The sequence below is a fragment of the Coregonus clupeaformis genome, chromosome 30 (genome assembly GCF_020615455.1).
Source record: "Coregonus clupeaformis isolate EN_2021a chromosome 30, ASM2061545v1, whole genome shotgun sequence".
Lineage (NCBI taxonomy): Eukaryota > Metazoa > Chordata > Actinopteri > Salmoniformes > Salmonidae > Coregonus > Coregonus clupeaformis.
Window position 1 is genome coordinate 3,094,223 of NC_059221.1, and position 19,139 is coordinate 3,113,361.

Sequence of the window (19,139 nt, forward strand, 5' to 3'; positions counted from 1 at the left end):
TAGTCTGTCCTTGATCAGTCTAACCAAGCTGTCAAGTAGCTTAAGAGGATCTACTTGCTCTCCCTCAAGCTTGTTTTGGGTGGAACTGTTATACAGGCTTTGCCTTTTGAGTATGTTTTTGAGTTGTCATGTGTTTTTTACATCAGCCTTACAATACAGGCAGTGTGCCCGTGTATCATCTCCAATAAACAGCTTCAACCAGCCTTTGAATTCAGGGTTTGAATCCCACTCCTTTCTGTATTTTTGAGTGTACAGTTTAGACTGAGACATGATGAGCTAGCCAGTTAATGTTTAGCTTATGTCACAGAGAGGCACACACACAGTGGACGAGGTGAGTAAGTGACTGAGGCTGTGTGAGTCAAATGCAGTGATTTATTTTAGACAAAGAACATTTTACATTTACATCCTGCCCTGAATGTAAGCCAGGGCGGGATCAGCCAGCAGCGGCTTCATTTGCAGTCTGGACGTGGAGGGGTGAACATCTCCTGCTCTGACTGCAGCTGGGAGGGACTGCTGCGCGAGGACTGGGCCGCCTGTGAGTGCTTTGGGACGGGGACGGGGACGGGGACGGGGACGGGGGGACGGGGACGGGGGGACGGGGGGACGGGGGACGGGGTGGGGCCCACGGCACGGGCACGGCACGGCACGGGCACGGCACGGCACGGGCACGGCACGGCACGGGCACGGCACGGGCACGGCACGGCACGGCACGGCACGGCACGGCAGCACCCGCTGCTCGTTGAGAAGAGTAAGAACGATACGTGCTTTCACGTCAGTCTCCAAAAGTCTCCATTAACACCAGAAAAAGTCGCTAGATTTGACGCTAGTCGATTTTTTAAAAATGTGTTGCTAGAGGGGTATGAATACTCGCTAAATATAGCGACAAAGTCGCTAAATTGGCAACACTGGCAGGAGGCAATAACAGGTGGGACCATTCTAGCCAATGAGAGGACAGATACGAGTGCGATGTCAGGCACAACTCCGATATTTTTTTCAAAGTTGCTGGGATGTCACGTATCCTACTTATATCAGTACACTCGTAACAACGGAACTAAGCATTACGAAACGTATATTTGATCAAATAAACCACACGTAGCAAATAATCCATTACATATTTTGTTAACTAAATTCGACACTCATTGGACCAGTTATCCATCTCTGCCCATATCCACCAGTGAGCTCCAGCATGCGTCTAGACTTTGCAGTCTAGACTTTACGTCTTGGAGTCTTTTGACCTGAAAACAAGCGCACGCAGTTGCGCTTAAAGAAATCATTCCGCCGGCAGATTTCTGGACTGAACTGGCTAGCAGGGGAAGAAAGGAGCAGCAAACGTTGACGTCTTTATTTATATGAGATAAGGTTTACGTTGAATTAATATACTGGCAACACCTACGCCAAAACAGGGTAAGTCATTTATACAGCAATATTTGCCATTGAGCCCGGGGTTGGATTGAATGCACCTCTCTATGCCGGGGGTCTAGCTAGCTAGCACGACTGGTTAGCCATCCAGTATAAGCCAGCTACCGATAGTTTGCGCACTATTAATATATAACATATTAACGTAGCTATCTAACGTTACTTTGTCTTTGCTAGCTATCTAGCTCGATAAGCTAGCTAGCTAGGTTAGTAGGCTAGGTTGAAAATTACAACTTAGTTAGTAGGTAACTTAGTAACTCCTTCATTACAAGCAGACTTCATGTTATAGCTAGCTAACTAACGTTGGACTCTGCTGTCGATTAGCTTCACTGTCTTAGGCTAGCTAGCTAGGTAGCTAACGCCGTTAACTTACATCTGCAAGACAATCCTTACTTCCCTCCTCGTAATTTCCGCTCACCAAGACGTCTAAGTTAACTACCTAACGTTACGGAAGCTAGTCCAACTGAACTAAACTAGCTAATTAGTTATCTGATATAGTTAGCTAGTTAGCCAGTGTTCAGCAGCAGTGGCGGCTGGTGAAAAATATTCTCGGTGGGGCTGTGCCATACTTTTTTTTCCTGTAACCATCGCGATATATTTTAACACAAACTGCAGGACAGCAGTGCTCAGTGAAACATTCAGTAATTATTTAATGCCAATATTAAAAAGTTGAGGCATTCTTACACAAAAACATATTACACAAACCCAAGCCTTTCATTTGCATTTAAAGTGAACTTTTCACCATTGGTAGTAAACAGGCAACGCAACAGGCATGCTGTCAGAACAGAGTGGAAAGTGGACAATAACATGAAATTATTATAAAGTTTATAGGAAATCTTACACTGTATGAAAGGATGTATAATATAGAAATGGATATCAAGTGGATGAACTCAAACCTTTGACTGGAAGAATAGCATACAGTATTTTATGATCATACTAAATGTGACTAATTGTTAATGTGCTCCAGAACTGCAACAATTAATTGATACAAAACAACATATATACAGTAATATTAGCAAAGACACTATTAAGACTTTCTAGAGTACCATATATAACTGGATTTTTTATGCTAAGGTCAACTATATACAAAGAAACATGCGGCCAGAGCTGCTCTGTGTGTGTGTGTCTGTCATCTTATTTGTACAGGAATTTTGCCCGTCTGTCCTTCTGAGTGGCAAACCTCTCAATGACCCTTTGATTAAAGTCAGGAATGTCCCTGACAAGTTTCTTCTCCATGGAGAGCATGGCCAGAGCGTTCAGGCGATCCTGTGTCATGCTGTTTCTCAGGAAGGTCTTGATCCTTTTCAGTGTAGAGAAGCACCTTTCTGACTCAGCAGTTGTCATGGGTGTGGTGATGAGGATCTTGAGGAGGCTGGCAGTCTCTGTGAAAGTGCTCTGAAGGTTGTTCTCCATGAAGAACTGGTACAGGGGCACTGCACCACTACAAGCCTTGAACTCACTGTTCTCATAGATGAGGGACAGTTTGGTTTTGAGCTTGGCCTTGTTCAACATGGGGTACGCCCACGGTTGTTTCAAGCGCTGTATCGGGGAACTTCACACTGTGTTGTGGGAACAACTCTCCGTGCAATAGTGTTGCGCTGATGAGGTGCTGGGTGAAGGAGAACCTCTCTTTGGCATGACTCAGGATGGTATCACATACCTGTAAAAGATACATCATCAGCTTTAATTTGCAATTAAGCTATTTTGATGCAAGTGATCCTGACTGACACATGCCTATGTCCAACTCAAGTATATGATTACCAAGGTGCTGATTGTTCAGGGTTTTGGCTACATACTACCAGGCCTGAAAAAAGTTCTAGGTGGGAAACACTGACAATTACATCACAACTTACCTCTATAGCCAACCTCTGTTGTTCTCCTGGTCCCAGCATCCTCCGTCGCTTGATGGGCTGTTGCTGCTCTGTCAGATGCGCTTGTCCCCACACAAAGAGGGAATTGAGGCCCTGGGTCCAAAAATAAAGTTTAATTTGATAACTTGCAATCAGACTTCTTAACTCACTGTAATTCCCCCTCAACACACAACCAGTGACTTTATATATATATATATAGACAGACAGACAGACAGACAGACAGACAGACAGTGTGTATATACACACAAACTATGTCTAGTAACTGCTTTTAACCTGTGATGTACATAATTAACTGATGTTATTACGTTTTAAAGCCTTTTCTATTACATTTGTGAGAGGGATGCAACATAATTTTGTTCTGCTGTTCACTTAGCAATAAAGTTAATATTCAATAACAACTAGGCCTCTTCTAGAAATTGACCTGGTGGACACCTGAATAATTATTACAAACTGTGTAGTACTTTCCTGCATTATTATCAACGTCTGATTGTGTCTTTCTTTCCTTTTAAAATACTAAAACAAATATAATTGTGACGGCTCTATGATAATCACTCACACAAGCACCAACTGGCAGTGGGTGGAACGTCAATCGCTCGTCAGCTTGAATGGCGATAAAATCAGCACTCTTTACTTCCTCCAGGATGTAATCCTTAAGCGATTGACAGCATACAGTCCAACAGCTCGTTCTGTATCGTCTTTGACGTGCCCCTTAAAAACGGTAGCTGTCTTCAGGGTGCTCCTCCAGCACACTGTCGAGGGAGGCAACAAAATCCACTAAGCCCCGGAAAATGCCGGGGTTGTCTGAGGAGTCAGTCTCCTCGTGCCCACGCAAGGCCAACTCAAAAGCCCCCACAGAACTTCACACAATCGATAATTTTGGATAGAATGTGCCTGTTTTATCCACCTCCTCATTGTGTTTCCTCACCGCAATCCTGTGGCCGTCATCCAGCTGCGTAGCAATGTTCACCCCTTCCTAATACAGCCAGCTTACAGAGTTGTCCATGTGTGCCCTGGTGTTCTCATGTTTCTTTACCTTCTCTGACAGGTGCTTCATATCCCTCACTCCGGTACCTGTCCATGCTGAATCTGACCCCCGCCGCTTTAAAAAGCAAGCACGGAAAGCAAAATAAAGCATTAGCATCAGTGCACCCAGCCAGCCAAGCCTTCCTGGTGTACCAGCTACGGGAGAAGCCGCGCATATACTGCTTCCCTTCTCGCTAGCCTGCTGTCTGATTGAGAGGTCAGGTTGATCTGGGCCCAGCTCTTTCACCCGAACTTTCTCTGACAAAGTTCTCCTCTCAAACGGATCTTGGAGGAGAGATTTCACCGAGTTAGGGTTGGGTCTTGGAGGAGTAACGCTTTGCGTCGCCATTGTTGTCTAGTAAAAATGGCGTCACTGGACCCCGGTCCTTATTTTATCAGGGGCGAGCTTGAAGTGTAAAATAATCGCCCTCCTTGGATTCGATTTAAGATCGCTTATTGACTACATTTTATGTCATACATTCATATCTTAAATTAGCAATTGGCTTAACTGCTACGTAGACCCGCCTCCTCGGGGCACTTTCTGTATCGCCCAGAGCTGACGAGGCGTTTGACAGGCAGAGGAAAGGTTGCGAATATGATTTTCTATCATATCTTACACATATTACTGTGTGCATTCCATATTTCAAACACACAAATATTGACATACTGATGTTTTTATTATTATTTTTTTTTTAAAAATAATTTTATTTAAGGGGGCGCCCTAGCGCCCCTCTATCGGCCAGCCGCCACTGTTCAGCAGTGATTCCGTTTTTGGTTAACAGAACCGTAGCAGAACTGGCTGCAGCTTTCTTCAACTCATCTCCTGACCATGATAATTTCCCTTCATTTCAGGAATGGTATCCACTGAACCAGTACATTTACATTTACATTTTAGTCATTTGGCAGGAGCAATTAGGGTTAAGTGCCTTGCTCAAGGGCACATCGACAGATTTTTCACCAGTACTAGGTGTGTCCCCCACCTGTTGTGCCTCTGACATTATTATATGGCATAGAAATATCCTAATAAAAAATAATCACCTGTGTGCTTTTTCCTAACGTGACATAAACTTGAAATCAACATTTCACCTTCTCTCATTTGTACTTCAACAGAAAATGGCTGTGAACGTTTACTCAACCTCAGTGTGCAGTGACAACTTGAGTCGTCATGATATGCTTGCATGGATCAACGAATCGTTACAGATCAACCTTACTAAGATAGAGCTGTTATGTTCAGGTAATTGGCAGGTTATGGATGGCACAACTGCATTTGTTCTTGCATTACATCATAAGGCAGAGATCGCTTATAGTTGGGGAAAATGAAAGTAAATCCTGTAATTGATGTAGCCTAAAGGTGTAGCCTACTTTGCTTTAGTGTCAATATATATGTGATCAAAGAGGAATAGTTCAATAGCATTTGTGTTGACCCCTGGTGTGCCTGTCTTCTCAAGGTGCGGCCTACTGCCAGTTCATGGACATGCTCTTCCCCGGCTGTGTGCCTTTGAAGAAAGTCAAATTTGCTGCAAAACTAGAGCACGAATTCATTCACAACTACAAGATTTTGCAAGCTGGCTTCAAAAGAATGGGTGTCGACAAAGTAAGTAGGCTATTCTGTTTTCCCTCTCAGCATGTCCTAGGCTCTAGAGTGTACATCCAGAGCTCTATTTGCCGGGCTGATTATATTTTTTGAACTGGTTGCTTTTGAAGCATATTCATCTATTTATCCTTTTGCTTCCTGTCTTTACCATGTGTTGGCTTGTAACATGAAAACAATTCAACAACAGCATGTTCTCTAATCCTAATATCCTAATCTTTAGCTTCTCATTTGGATTTACACATATCAGAGTTGCCCATAGTGTGTGTGTACCAATGATGTCAGCTGCTGTATACTTCTCTGCCACTGCTTGCTAATTGTGTTTACTGCTGAGCTAGCATGACCTCTCTCTACAGTGGCTCACTGATATTGACCTTCCTGTGCCCGCAGAGAGAACTGTTGGCATCCTATACAGTCTCCACTCTGTTAGTCATTAGTTCTCATCCAGTAGTTGGATGGCGTATTTGTTGACTTCGGCTACTGCACAGTGAAGTGCTCTCCTGTGTGTGTGTGTGTGTGTGTGTGTGTGTGTGTGTGTGTGTGTGTGTAAATGTAAATGTAAATGTGTGTGTGTGTGTGTGTGTGTGTGAGAGAGACAGAGAGCAAAAAACTTCAGAGCGAGAGTTTGGATTTTCTCCAGTCCAGTATCATGACAAAGTCCCTTAGAAATGGACGGTCCTTGTCTCCTAGTCTCTGTGTGTTATATCCACATTCCGACAGCATTTATAACGGTAGTCACTACATCTGTGATGCATGTTTAGTCTAAATCAACTGTGTATGATGTGCACATCCACCATATTTAATCAATTTTTGTGGTGTTGAATCCACGTACCTCGTGCTTTGTTCTTCCCAAGATCATCCCTGTTGACAAGTTGATAAAAAGCAAGTTCCAGGACAACTTTGAGTTTGTGCAGTGGTTCAAGAAGTTCTTTGATGCCAACTATGATGGGAAAGAGTATGACCCTGTGGATGCTCGCCAGGGCCAAGACACAATGCCCATGTCCAGCCCCGCCATGTCGGCCCTCAACAAGCCCAAGAAGGTCCTCAACGCTGGTGAGAGTGGTGGCTGAGCCTGTGCAATGGTTTTTATATATATTTTCACTGTACTTTTTAGGAGTGGTTCCCCTACATAATGTTCTAGGCGGGGCACAAAGGCCCCAAAATCAACATCTTGAGACCTCTTGAGCTAAAATTGTCAATTGAAAGCAACAAAATCAAAATTGTTTTAGTTTGAGGGTAGAATGGAAATAGTGTAGGAGAAACACTGACTTGCAGCAAGAAATGGCTTCTGTAAGCAGTCTAGAGGTGACTTGTCTTTCCATACTGAAACCTACTGAGCTTCTTAATAACAACCTCTCCCCATCTCTTTTCTGATTGGTTGCTTGTTCCCCTCAGCACCCCAACGGGCAGCAGTTGCCAAGGTAGCACCCAAAATAGCGCCCAGCTTGGCGCGGAGACCAGGGGCTGGCGGAGGTGACGAGGAGCGGGCAGAACTCATTCAGGAGGTACTGTCATCCTTCCATTCATAAATTGATGTGCCCTGTCGTGTTAGAAATAATAACAACTGGTTTGACTGAAATTCTAGCCAAAGTTCAGAGATATACAGACTGCATCATTTGTTGCCCATCTCCCTCCCCCTAGGTGAATATACTGAAGTCCACCATCCAGGACATGGAGAAGGAGAGGGACTTTTATTTTGGCAAACTGAGGAACATTGAGCTCATCTGCCAAGAGAAGGAAGGAGAGGGTGACCCCACGCTGCAGAGGATCGTGGATATACTCTACGCCACAGATGTGAGTTTAGTCAACATTATACACAAAGCCTCGACGGGTCACTTCAGCTTTTTTAGGTTTAAGCCCATGTGTTTCGGTTCAAACAACTGCCGATAGCCTCTTAAAATTCTGTCAGTGGAATGGCATGTACAGTGCATTCGGAAAGTATTCAGAACCCTTGACTTTTTCCACATTTTGTTACGTTACAGCCTTATTCTAAAATGGATGAAATCGTTTTTTTCACTCATCAATCTATACACAATACCCCATAATGACAAAGCAAAAACAGGTTTGTAGACATTTTTGCATATTTATAACAAATTAAAACGGAAATATCACATTTACCTAAGTATTCAGACCCTTTACTCAGTACTTTGTTGAAGCACCTTTGGCAGCGTTTACAGCCTTGAGTCTTCTTGGGTATGACGCTACAAGCTTGGCACATCTGTATTTGGGGAGTTTCTCCCATTCTTCTCTGCAGATCCCCTCAAGCTCTGTCAGGTTGGATGGGGAGCATCGCTGCACAGCTATTTTCAGGTCTCTCTGGAAATGTTTAGATCGGGTTCAAGTCCGGGCTCTGGCTGGGCCACTCAAGGACATTCAGAGAATCTTGTTTCTCATGGTCTGAGAGTAATTTAGGTGCCTTTTGGCAAACTCCAAGCAGGCTGTCATGTGCCTTTTACTGAGGAGTGGCTTCCGTCTGGCCACTCTACCATAAAGGCCTGATTGGTGGAGTGCTGCAGAGATGGTTGTCCTTTTGGAACGTTCTCCCATCTCCACAGAGGAACTCTGGAGATCTGTCAGAGTGACCATCGGGTTCTTGGTCACCTCCCTGACCTAGGCCCTTCTCCCCCAATTGCTCAGTTTGGCCGGGTGGCCAGCTCTAGGAAGAGTCTTGGTGGTTCCAAACTTCTTCCATTTAAGAATGATGGAGGCCACTGTGTTCTTGGGGACCTTCAATGCTGCAGAAATGTTCTGGTACCCTTCCCCAGATCTGTTCTTCAACACAATCCTGTCTCGGTGCTCTACGGACAATTCCTTCTACCTCATGGCTTGGTTTTTGCTCTGACATGCACTGTCAACTGTGAGATCTTATATAGCCATGTGTTTGATGGCACCAACAGAGATGGCAGCCTCGCGACTAGCTCTTAGGAAACTTTGCGCTATTTTGTTTTTTATGTATTATTTTTGTATATTTTTAGCTCAGGAAATATTTTGTGTCATTACATACAGCCGTGAAGAACTATTGGAAATCAGAGCGGCAGTAACGCACCAGAACTACCAGCATTATGACCAGGAATACGACTTCCCCGAAGCAGATCCTTTGTTCGCTCTCCCCAGAGCAATTGAACTGATTCCAGAGGCCGACCCAAAACATAGCCGGCGGAGGAGAGGCACTCGAGGCGGCCTGCTGGTTCGACTTAAGAGGCACGCACACCACCCACCGCTTCCGAGTATATTACTCGCTAATGTTTGAGGCGTCACTACAGACCCCCTGGTTCGATTCCGGGCTGTATCACAAGCGGCCGTGATTGGGAGTCCCATAGGGCGGCGCACAATTGGCACAGCGTCGTCCGGGTTTGGCCGGTGTAGGCCGTCATTGTAAATAACAATTTGTTCTTAACTGACTTGCCTAGTTAAATAAAGGAGAAAAAAAATAAAACATGTTCAGTTGATTTCTTTCCAGAGAGACATCAGGGCCTGTAACATACTTTGTTTCACGGAAACATGGCTCTCTCGGGATACTCGGTCCAGCCAGAGGGATTCTCAGTTCATTGCACAGATAGGAATAAATATCTCTCCGGGAAGCAGAAGGGCGGAGGTGTGTGTTTCATGATTAACGACTTATGGTGTAATCGTAGTAACTCAAGTCCTTTTGTTCACCCGACCTAGAATACGTCACAATCAAATGTTCCTCCGGTATAGCCACGGCCGTTTATATGCCCCCTCATGCCGATACCACGATGGCCCTCAAAGAACTTCACTGGGCTTTATGCAAACTGGAAACCACATTTCCCGAGGCTGCATTTATTGTAGCTGGGGATTTTAACAAAGCGAATTTGAGGACAAGGCTGCCAAAGTTCTATCAACATATCGACTGTAGTACCCACGCTGCTAAAACATTAGACCACTGTTGTTCAAACTTCCGCAATGCTTACAAGGCCCTCCCACGCCCTCCTTTCGGAAAATCTGACCACGACTCTATTTTGCTTCTCCCTTCCTATAGGTAGAAACTCAAACAGGAAGTACCCGTGCTAAGGACTATTCAACGCTCGTCTGAACAATCTGAATCCACACTTCAGGATTGTTTTGATCACGCGGACTGGGATATGTTCCGGGTAGCTTGCGAAAATAAATAATTTAGACGAATACACCGATACCGTAACTGAGTATATCTGCAAGTGTATAGGAGATGTCGTACCCGCTGTGACTATTGAAACCTACCCTAACCAGAAACCGTGGATAGATGGCAGCATTCGCGCGAAACTGAAAGCACGAACCACCACATTTAATCATGGCAAGGTGACTAGGAATATACAGAATACAAACAGTGTAGTTATTCACTCCGCAAGGCAATCAAACAAGCAAAACGTCAGTATAGAGACAAAGTGGAGTCGCAATTCAACGGCTCAGACACCAGACGTATGTGGCAGGGTCTACAGACAATCACGGACTACAAAAGGAAAACCAGCCCTGTCGCCGAGACGTCTTGCTTCCAGACAAGCTAAACACCTTCTTCGCCCCCTTTTGAGGATAACACAGTGCCAACGACGCGGCCCACTACCAAGGACTGTGGGCTCTCCTTCTCCGTGGCTGAAGTCAGTAAAACATTTAAACGTGTTAACCCTCGCAAGGCTGCCGGCCCAGACGGCATCACTAGCCGCGTCCTAAGAGCATGCGCAGACCAGCTGGCTGGTGTGTTTACGGACATATTCAATCTTTCCCTATCCCAGTCTGCAGTCCCCACATGCCTCAAGATGGCCACCATTGTTCCTGTACCCAAGTAAGCAAAGGTAACTGAACTAAACGACTATCGCCCCGTAGCACTCACCTCTGTCATCATGAAGTGCTTTGAGAGACTAGTCAAGGATCATATCACCTCTACCTTACCTGTCACCCTAGACCCACTTCAATTTGCTTACCGCCCCAATAGATCTAAAGACGATGCAATCTCCATCCCTCTGCACACTGCCCTATCCCATCTGGACAAGAGGAATGCCTATATAAGAATGCTGTTCAGTGGCTATAGCTCAGCATTCAACACCATATTACCCTCCAAGCTCATCATTAAGCTCAAGGCCCTGGGTCTGAACCCCGCCCTGTGCAACTGGGTCCTGGACTTCCTGATGGGCCGCCCCCAGGTGGTGAAGGTAGGAAACACCTCCACTTCGCTGATCCTCAACACTGGGGTCCCACAAGGGTGCGTGCTCAGCCCACTCCTGTACTCCCTGTTCACCCATGACTGCTTGGCCACGCATGCCTCTAACTCAATCATCAAGTTTGCAGACGATACAACAGTAGTAGGCTTGATTACCATCAATGACGGTACAGCCTACAGGGAGGGGTTGAGGGCTCTAGGAGTGTGGTGCCAGGAAAATAACCTCTCACTCAACGTCAACAAAACAAAGGAGATGATCGTGGACTTCAGGAAACAGCAGAGGGTGCACCCCCCTATCCACATCGACGGGACCGCAGTGGAGAAGGTGGAAAGCTTCAAGTTCCTTGGCGTACACATCACTGACAAACTGAAATGGACCACCCACACAGACAGTGTGGTGAAGAATGCGCAACAGAGCCTCTTCAACCTCAGGAGGCTAAATAAATTTGGCTTGGCACCTAAAACCCTCACAAACTTTTACAGATGCACAATTGAGAGCATCCTGTATCACCGCCTGGTACGGCAACTGCACCGCCCGCAACCGCAAGGCTCTCCAGAGGGTGGTACGGTCTGCACAACGCATTACCGGGGGCAAACTACCCGTCCTCCAGGACACCTACGGCACCCGATGTCACAGGAAGGCCAAAAAGATCATCAAGTACATTAACCACCCGAGCCACTGCCTGTTCACCCCGCTTTCATTTACATTTACATTTTAGTCATTTAGCAGACGCTCTTATCCAGAGCGACTTACAGTTAGTGATTACATATTTTTTTTATACTCGCCCCCCGTGGGAATCGAACCCACAACCCTGGCGTTGCAAACGCCATGCTCTATCAACTGAGCTACATCCCTGCCGGCCATTCCCTCCCCTACCCTAGACGACGCTGGGCCAATTGTGCGCCGCCCATGAGTCTCCCGGTCGCGGCCGGCTGCGACAGAGCCTGGATTCGAACCAGGATCTCTAGTGGCACAGTTAGCACTGCGATGCAGTGCCTTAGACCACTGCGCCACTCAGGAGTTCATCCAGAAGGCGAGGTCAGTACAGGTGCATCAAAGCTGGGACCGAGAGACTGAAAAACAGCTTCTATCTCAAGGCCATCAGACTGTTAAAACAGCCATCACTACCACATTAGAGGCTGCTGCCTATAGACATACTAGAAATCACTGGCCCCTTTAAGAAATGGAACACTAGCCACTTTAATAATGTTTACATATCTTGCATTACTCATCTCATATGTATATACTGTATTCTATACTATTCTACTGTATCTTAGTCCATGCCGCTCTGACATCGCTCGTCCATATATGTACACTACCAGTCAAAAGTTTGGACACACCTACTCATTCAAGGGTTTTTCTTTATTTTTGCATTGTAGAATAATAGTGAAGACATCAAAACTATGAAATAACACATGGAATCATGTAGTAACCAAAAAAGTGTTAAACAAATCAAATATATTTTATATTTGAGATTCTTCAAATAGCCACCCTTTGCCTTGATGACAGCTTTGCACACTTTTTTTGGTTACTACATGATTCCATATGTGTTATTTCATAGTTTTGATGTCTTCACTATTATTCTACAATGTAGAAAATAATACAAATAAAGAAAAACCCTAGAATGAGTAGGTGTGTACAAACTTTTGACTGGTACTGTATATATTCTTAATTCATTCTTTACTTAGGTTTGTGTGTATTGGGTATATGTTGTGAAATTGTTAGATATTACTTGTTAGATATTACTGCACTGTCGGAGCTAGAAGCACAAGCATTTCGCTACAACCGCAATAACATCTGCTAAACACGTGTATGTGACTAATACAATTTGATTTGATTTGTGTGCCTTTCCAAATCATGTCCAATCAATTGAATTTACTACAGGTGGACTCAATCAAGTTGTAGAAACATCTCAATGATGATCAATGGAAACAGGATGCACCTGAGCTCAATTTTGAGTCTCATAGCAAAGGGTCTGAATACTTATGTAAATAAGGTATTTCTGTTTTACATTTTTAATACATTAGCAAAAAAATCTAAAAACCTGTATTTACTGTCATTTATAGGGTATTGTGTGTATATTAAGAATAAGGCTGTAACGTAACAACATTTGGAAAAGGGGAAGGGGTCTGAATACTTTCCGATTGCTCTGTGTGTAGCTCAAATGGAATGCTAAAGTATGCTCATACAGCTTGTGCAGTTTCTTTCCATCAGGCCATGCATGATTTGGTTCATTCTGTTCGAAACTCATGAATGCTTAGATCAGACCTGCGTCAAATAAATGTCAAAACACTGGTGTGATTGATTTAGCTTTGTTTGCACTTTTGGGACTATTCCATTAGTTCTGTTTTGTGCCAGGCAAACCCAATCAAACGCTGCTCAAGTGTTTGAAAAGTACACGACATGGCCAAAAGTATGTGGACACATGCTGCATCTCATTCCAAAACCAAGGGCATTAATATGGAGTTGGTCCCCCCTTTGCTGCTATAACAGCCTCCACTCTTCTGGGAAGGCTTTCCTGTAGATGTTGGAACATTGCTGTGGGGACTTGCTTCCATTCAGCCACAAGCATTCGTGAGGTCGGGCACTGGTTGTTTGGCGATCAGGCCTGGCTCGCAGTCGGCGTTCCTATTCATCCCAAAGGTGTTCGATGGGGTTGATGTCAGGGCTCTGTGCAGGCCAGTCAAATTCTTCCACACCGATCTCGACAAACAATTTATGTATGGACCTTGCTTTGTGAACAAAGGCATTGTCATGCTGAAACAGGAAAGGGCCTTCCCCAAACTGTTGCCACAAAGTTGGAAGCACAGAATCGTCTAGAATGTCATTGTATGCTGTAGCATTAAGATTTCCCTTCACTGGAACTAAGGGGCCTAGCCTGAACCATGAAAAACAGCCCCAGACCATTATTCCTCCTCCACCAAACCTTACAGTTGGCACTATGCATTTGGGCAGGTAGCGTTCTCCTGGAATCTGCCAAATCCAGATTTGTCCGTCAGACTGCCATATGGTGAAGCGTGATTCATCACTCCAGAGAACGCATTTCCACTGCTCCAGAGTCCAATGGCGGCGCTTCGCATTTCGCTTGGTAGTCTTAGGCTTGTGTGCGGCTGTTCGGTCATGGAAACCCATTCATGAAGCTCCCAACGAACAGTTCTTGTGCTGACGTTGCTTCCAGAGGCAGTTTGGAAGTTTCAGCACTCTGCGGTCCCGTTCTGTGAGCTTGTGTGGCCTACCACTTTGCGGCTGAGCCGTTGTTTATCCTAGACATTTCCACTTCACAATAACAACACTTACAGTTGACCGGGGCAGCTCTAGCAGAAAATACACTGCTCAAAAAAATTAAGGGAACACTTAAACAACACAATGTAACTCCAAGTCAATCACACTTCTGTGAAATCAAACTGTCCACTTAGGAAGCAACACTGATTGACAATAAATTTCACATGCTGTTGTGCAAATGGAATAGACAACAGGTGGAAATTATAGGCAATTAGCAAGACACCCCCAATAAAGAAGTAGTTCTGCAGGTGGTGACCACAGACCACTTCTCAGTTCCTATACTTCCTGGCTGATGTTTTGGTCACTTTTGAATGCTGGCGGTGCTTTCACTCTAGTGGTAGCATGAGACGGAGTCTACAACCCACACAAGTGGCTCAGGTAGTGCAGCTCATCCAGAATGGCACATCAATGCGAGCTGTGGCAAGAAGGTTTGCTGTGTCTGTCAGCATAGTGTCCAGAGCATGGAGGCGCTACCATGAGACAGGCCAGTACATCAGGAGACGTGGAGGAGGCCGTAGGAGGGCAACAACCCAGCAGCAGGACCGCTACCTCCGCCTTTGTGCAAGGAGGAGCAGGAGGAGCACTGCCAGAGCCCTGCAAAATGACCTCCAGCAGGCCACAAATGTGCATGTGTCTGCTCAAACGGTCAGAAACAGACTCCTGAGGGTGGTATGAGGGCCCGACGTCCACAGGTGTGGATTGTGCTTACAGCCCAACACCGTGCAGGACGTTTGGCATTTGCCAGAGAACACCAAGATTGGCAAATTCGCCACTGGCGCCCTGTGCTCTTCACAGATGAAAGCAGGTTCACACTGAGCACATGTGACAGAGTCTGGAGACGCCGTGGAGAACGTTCTGTTGCCTGCAACATCCTCCAGCATGACCGGTTTGGCGGTGGGTCAGTCATGGTGTGGGGTGGCATTTCTTTGGGGGGCCGCACAGCCCTCCATGTGCTCGCCAGAGGTAGCCTGACTGCCATTAGGTACCGAGATGAGATCCTCAGACCCCTTGTGAGACCATATGCTGGTGCGGTTGGCCCTGGGTTCCTCCTAATGCAAGACCTCATGTGGCTGGAGTGTGTCAGCAGTTCCTGCAAGAGGAAGGCGTTGATGCTATGGACCGCCCGTTCCCCAGACCTGAATCCAATTGAGCACATCTGGGACATCATGTCTCGCTCCATCCACCAACGCCACGTTGCACCACAGACTGTCCAGGAGTTGGCGGATGCTGTAGTCCAGGTCTGGGAGGAGATCCCTCAGGCGACCATCCGCCACCTCATCAGGAGCATGCCCAGGCGTTGTAGGGAGGTCATACAGGCACGTGGAGGCCACACACACTACTGAGCCTCATTTTGACTTGTTTTAAGGACATTACATCAAAGTTGGATCAGCCTGTAGTGTGGTTTTCCACTTTAATTTTGAGGGTGACTCCAAATCCAGACCTCCATGGGTTGATACATTTGATTTCCATTGATCATTTTTGTGTGATTTTGTTGTCAGCACATTCAACTATGTAAAGAAAAAAAGTATTTAATAAGATTATTTCATTCATTCAGATCTAGGATGTGTTGTTTAAGTGTTCCCTTTATTTTCTTGAGCAGTGTATATTTGACAACTGACTTGTTGGAGAGGTGGCATACTATGACGGTGCCACGTTGAAAGTCACTGATCTCTTCAGTACGGCCGATTCTACTGCCAATGTTTGTCTATGGAGGTTGCATGGCTGTGTGCTTGTCAGCAACGGGTGTGGCTGAAATAGCCGAATCCACTAATTTGAATGGGTGTCCACATACATTTGGCCATGTAGTGTATTTGACCCAGGTCAGGCTTAGATCTCAATTTGAGTGTATTTCCACTACGTAGAGTCCTATAACCTAATATCTAACCAGATATCTTCCTCTTCATCCATCTGTCTGTGATCTCAGGAGGGCTTTGTCATACCGGATGCTGAGTCAGAGGACCAGGAGGAATTCTAACATTCAAGACTGGATCATGGAACTTTTAATACAACCCCTCAACCCACCAAACCCCTTCAATCAGCTACAACAGCTCCCATCCTCGAACTACGTTTCACCCCCACCAAAAAACGGATCATGTTATGCATTGTGTGGTCTCTGAATGGACTGTATTTAAAACATTTTTTTTTTTGGTCTGTAAAATCAAGTTGAAATAAGTCAAGTGTGTGAAGTACCTACTCCTCTTCTGAAATCACTTCTCCCGTTCGTCCCATTGGTCCATATAAACATAGTGTTGGAAGATGGCAGCCATTTTGGCTCTTTTTGGGTCCAGATGAGTGATCTTGTCCATCTGTAAGATTACACTTTTTGTGTTTTGTTGGTCTTTCCCCTCAATTTCTGTCTGTTCCGGGAATTGGAGTTACAAGTTCATTGGAACCTGCACTCACTTTTGTACATTATATTTTACTAGTTTCCTAAATTATCACTGTCTTTGCAACGTGTATATTGTTTTCTGGGTCTGAGAAAATTCCCTTTGTCTGAGTTCCTACTTAATGTAGTGATTGTGGGACATTTATTTTCTTCACTAACCACAACTGTTCATATCCCCCAAACCTAGTTGTTTTCACTTCTTTCATTTGGTCTCCTCTTGTTTGGAGATTAACCTTTTTTTAAATGGTGCAATTCTTTATTCCAGGAAAGTGGAGTTTTTTTCTTAACGATACAGCCCAACGTCTCTTAATGTGGCTGCAATTCTCGGACAGCACATAACAACCTGACAATAGTTATGAAGAAACATGTTAGAAACTACAAGCTTATGGTAGAATACTTTGTGCGTGATTTATGTGTTTTGTTTGTCTCTTGGATGTTGGAAGGCATGGGCACTGTGGATGCTTGAAACTCTCTGGTCCCAAGCGCATCCCAAATTACCTGCTCTGGTTTTTTGGCATTTCTCCCAGTCTAAAATTCTTCAGTTGGCAGGGGATCAAAGTTTTAACTTGATTTAGCGCCTCTAGTGTCTAATGCATCTTCTTAGGGAATGCAAAAGGTGACTGTGATGTTTTTCTTTCTGTTTTCTACCTTCTCCATTTTTTTCTTGAACTCCTGGTTCTGTGGCATGTTTTAACACACTCCTGTCTTGCGTTTGAATCTGTTTTGATTATGTAGCCACTGCACCATTGACAGGTTCTAGGCCCAAAACGCTGATACGCAAATAAAACTGCCAGTCTCTGCGCCAGAAGATCCAAGATCTTATAGGTTTTATGAATTGCCTTTTTTCTTATACTTTTCATAACCTACATATGTGACTTTGATGTACTCTCTTTTTGGCAAATATTTGTAATACGTTTTAAAGGATTGTCATTTTAGCTCTTATTGTTTTTTTTCTTTCTGCTGCTCTGAAATAGACTTCTAGAGAATCTGGCGGAAGCTTGGGTATTTAAGCTGTTGAATAGATTTTTGTTCTTTCAGTTAATACAATGCTCTGACAAAGGCCAATTACATTTTTATATAATTGATGGTTCATTGAAGTGTTCTGAACCTATTGGTGTACTTAATGTAACTGGTGCCACCCAACTGTTGGCTGAAATGCCCTCCTAGAAATGACCTTTCCGATAATTAGGAGTACATAACAGGGGCCCTTTCTAGGCCTTAGAATCTAATAGATACTGACAGGGCAATGAAGGAAGTTTGAATGTCATGCAAAACCCTTACTAAATGGGGATGCCTGGTTGTAATATTATAATTATTTATTTTTTCTATTAAGATTTGATCCTCGTTGCATTCTTCAGGACCCCAACCTTATTTCATTTGTCAACTTTTTGGGATTACCACGTCCAAAACAGTTTTCCAAAATGTATTGGGACATGAATGTGTATATTTGACACATTGAATCATTGTGACTGTTTATCCTTGTTAACTATGTTGAGTCCAGAAATTAGTGATATTGGCTTGAAGGTTTAAAAACGTAACTGTCTTGTTTGAATCTAGCTTGTTATTTGATGACTAAACTAGCCTGGTGGCTGATTTAGTGGGTATTTGGGTCTTGCCAAGACAAATCTTAACACTGGTTGCGTTCCAGGCAGACTACATTCGAAGTGTTGCATTGCTTCAACCAATGGCTGTGTGCAACGTCATCGAATGCGCAGTCTGGTATCAGTTTTCTATGTCATATGATGTGGTTTGCTGATATTAAACACCTATCCAGGAGTTGTGAGATCTGACAGGCATCTGCAATGTAGTCAGTCTGGAACATGGCCATTGTTTTTGTAAAGTGCATTTTATATGCAAGGGAGACTCAATGGCCTCTTTCAATCTAACCTTGTGCCAATCTTGAACTTTAACCTCGATCAACTCCCTGTTAGCTTTTTGGTTCCCGATTTATAATTATATATATTTTGAATGATTAGCGTGGTTATTAGAAGGAGCCCTTGCAGCCCTTGTTTTTGGGGTGTGAAAGATCAGTGGAGCTCATCAGATCTCCCCTGTGACTTTCTCAACAATCTGTGCCGACGACATTCTTGTACACTGTGGGCCATCTGCCACCTTTGCTCTCCTTTTTTGTCTCTCTCTCTCTGTCGATACATTCTATTTCAGCGGGAAATGTGTTTAATTTTTTCTGATTTATTTTCTTAAATCGTATTTGCTGAATCAAGTTTATTACAAACAATAAAACAGTATTTCTAAGAATTTTTTCTTCTGTTGGCTGTTTATTTTTAGCTCTAATATAAAGGTGCAATGTGTGAAATATGGCAGAAAAGGTATACGGTTATTGGGTTGACACAAACAAGCAATCCTAGTTCAGAATTTGAAATTCACATGACCATTTCCAGGTCAACTTGCCAGATTGG

General features: G+C 44.4%; 1 protein-coding gene across 1 annotated transcript; it reads left to right on the forward strand.

Annotated features, from left to right (window-relative positions):
- The first annotated feature begins 1,026 nt into the window (after positions 1-1,026).
- On the forward strand, positions 1,027-18,978 carry LOC121545503 (microtubule-associated protein RP/EB family member 1). Its single transcript, XM_041856073.2, has 7 exons — positions 1,027-1,404; positions 5,421-5,544; positions 5,759-5,904; positions 6,756-6,954; positions 7,297-7,406; positions 7,543-7,695; positions 16,261-18,978. The coding sequence occupies exons 2-7, from the start codon at positions 5,424-5,426 to the stop codon at positions 16,309-16,311; spliced, it is 780 nt and encodes a 259-aa protein (XP_041712007.1). The 5' UTR covers positions 1,027-1,404; positions 5,421-5,423; the 3' UTR covers positions 16,312-18,978.
- The last annotated feature ends 161 nt before the right edge of the window (positions 18,979-19,139 follow it).

Coding starts and splice junctions, on each gene's coding strand:
- LOC121545503 (XM_041856073.2), top strand. CDS start 5,424: ATGGCTGTGAACGTTTACTCAACCTCAGTGTGCAGTGACAACTTGAGT. Junction 5,905..6,755: donor AAAGAATGGGTGTCGACAAA/GTAAGTAGGCTA, acceptor GTTCTTCCCAAG/ATCATCCCTGTTGACAAGTT. Junction 7,696..16,260: donor ATATACTCTACGCCACAGAT/GTGAGTTTAGTC, acceptor CTGTGATCTCAG/GAGGGCTTTGTCATACCGGA.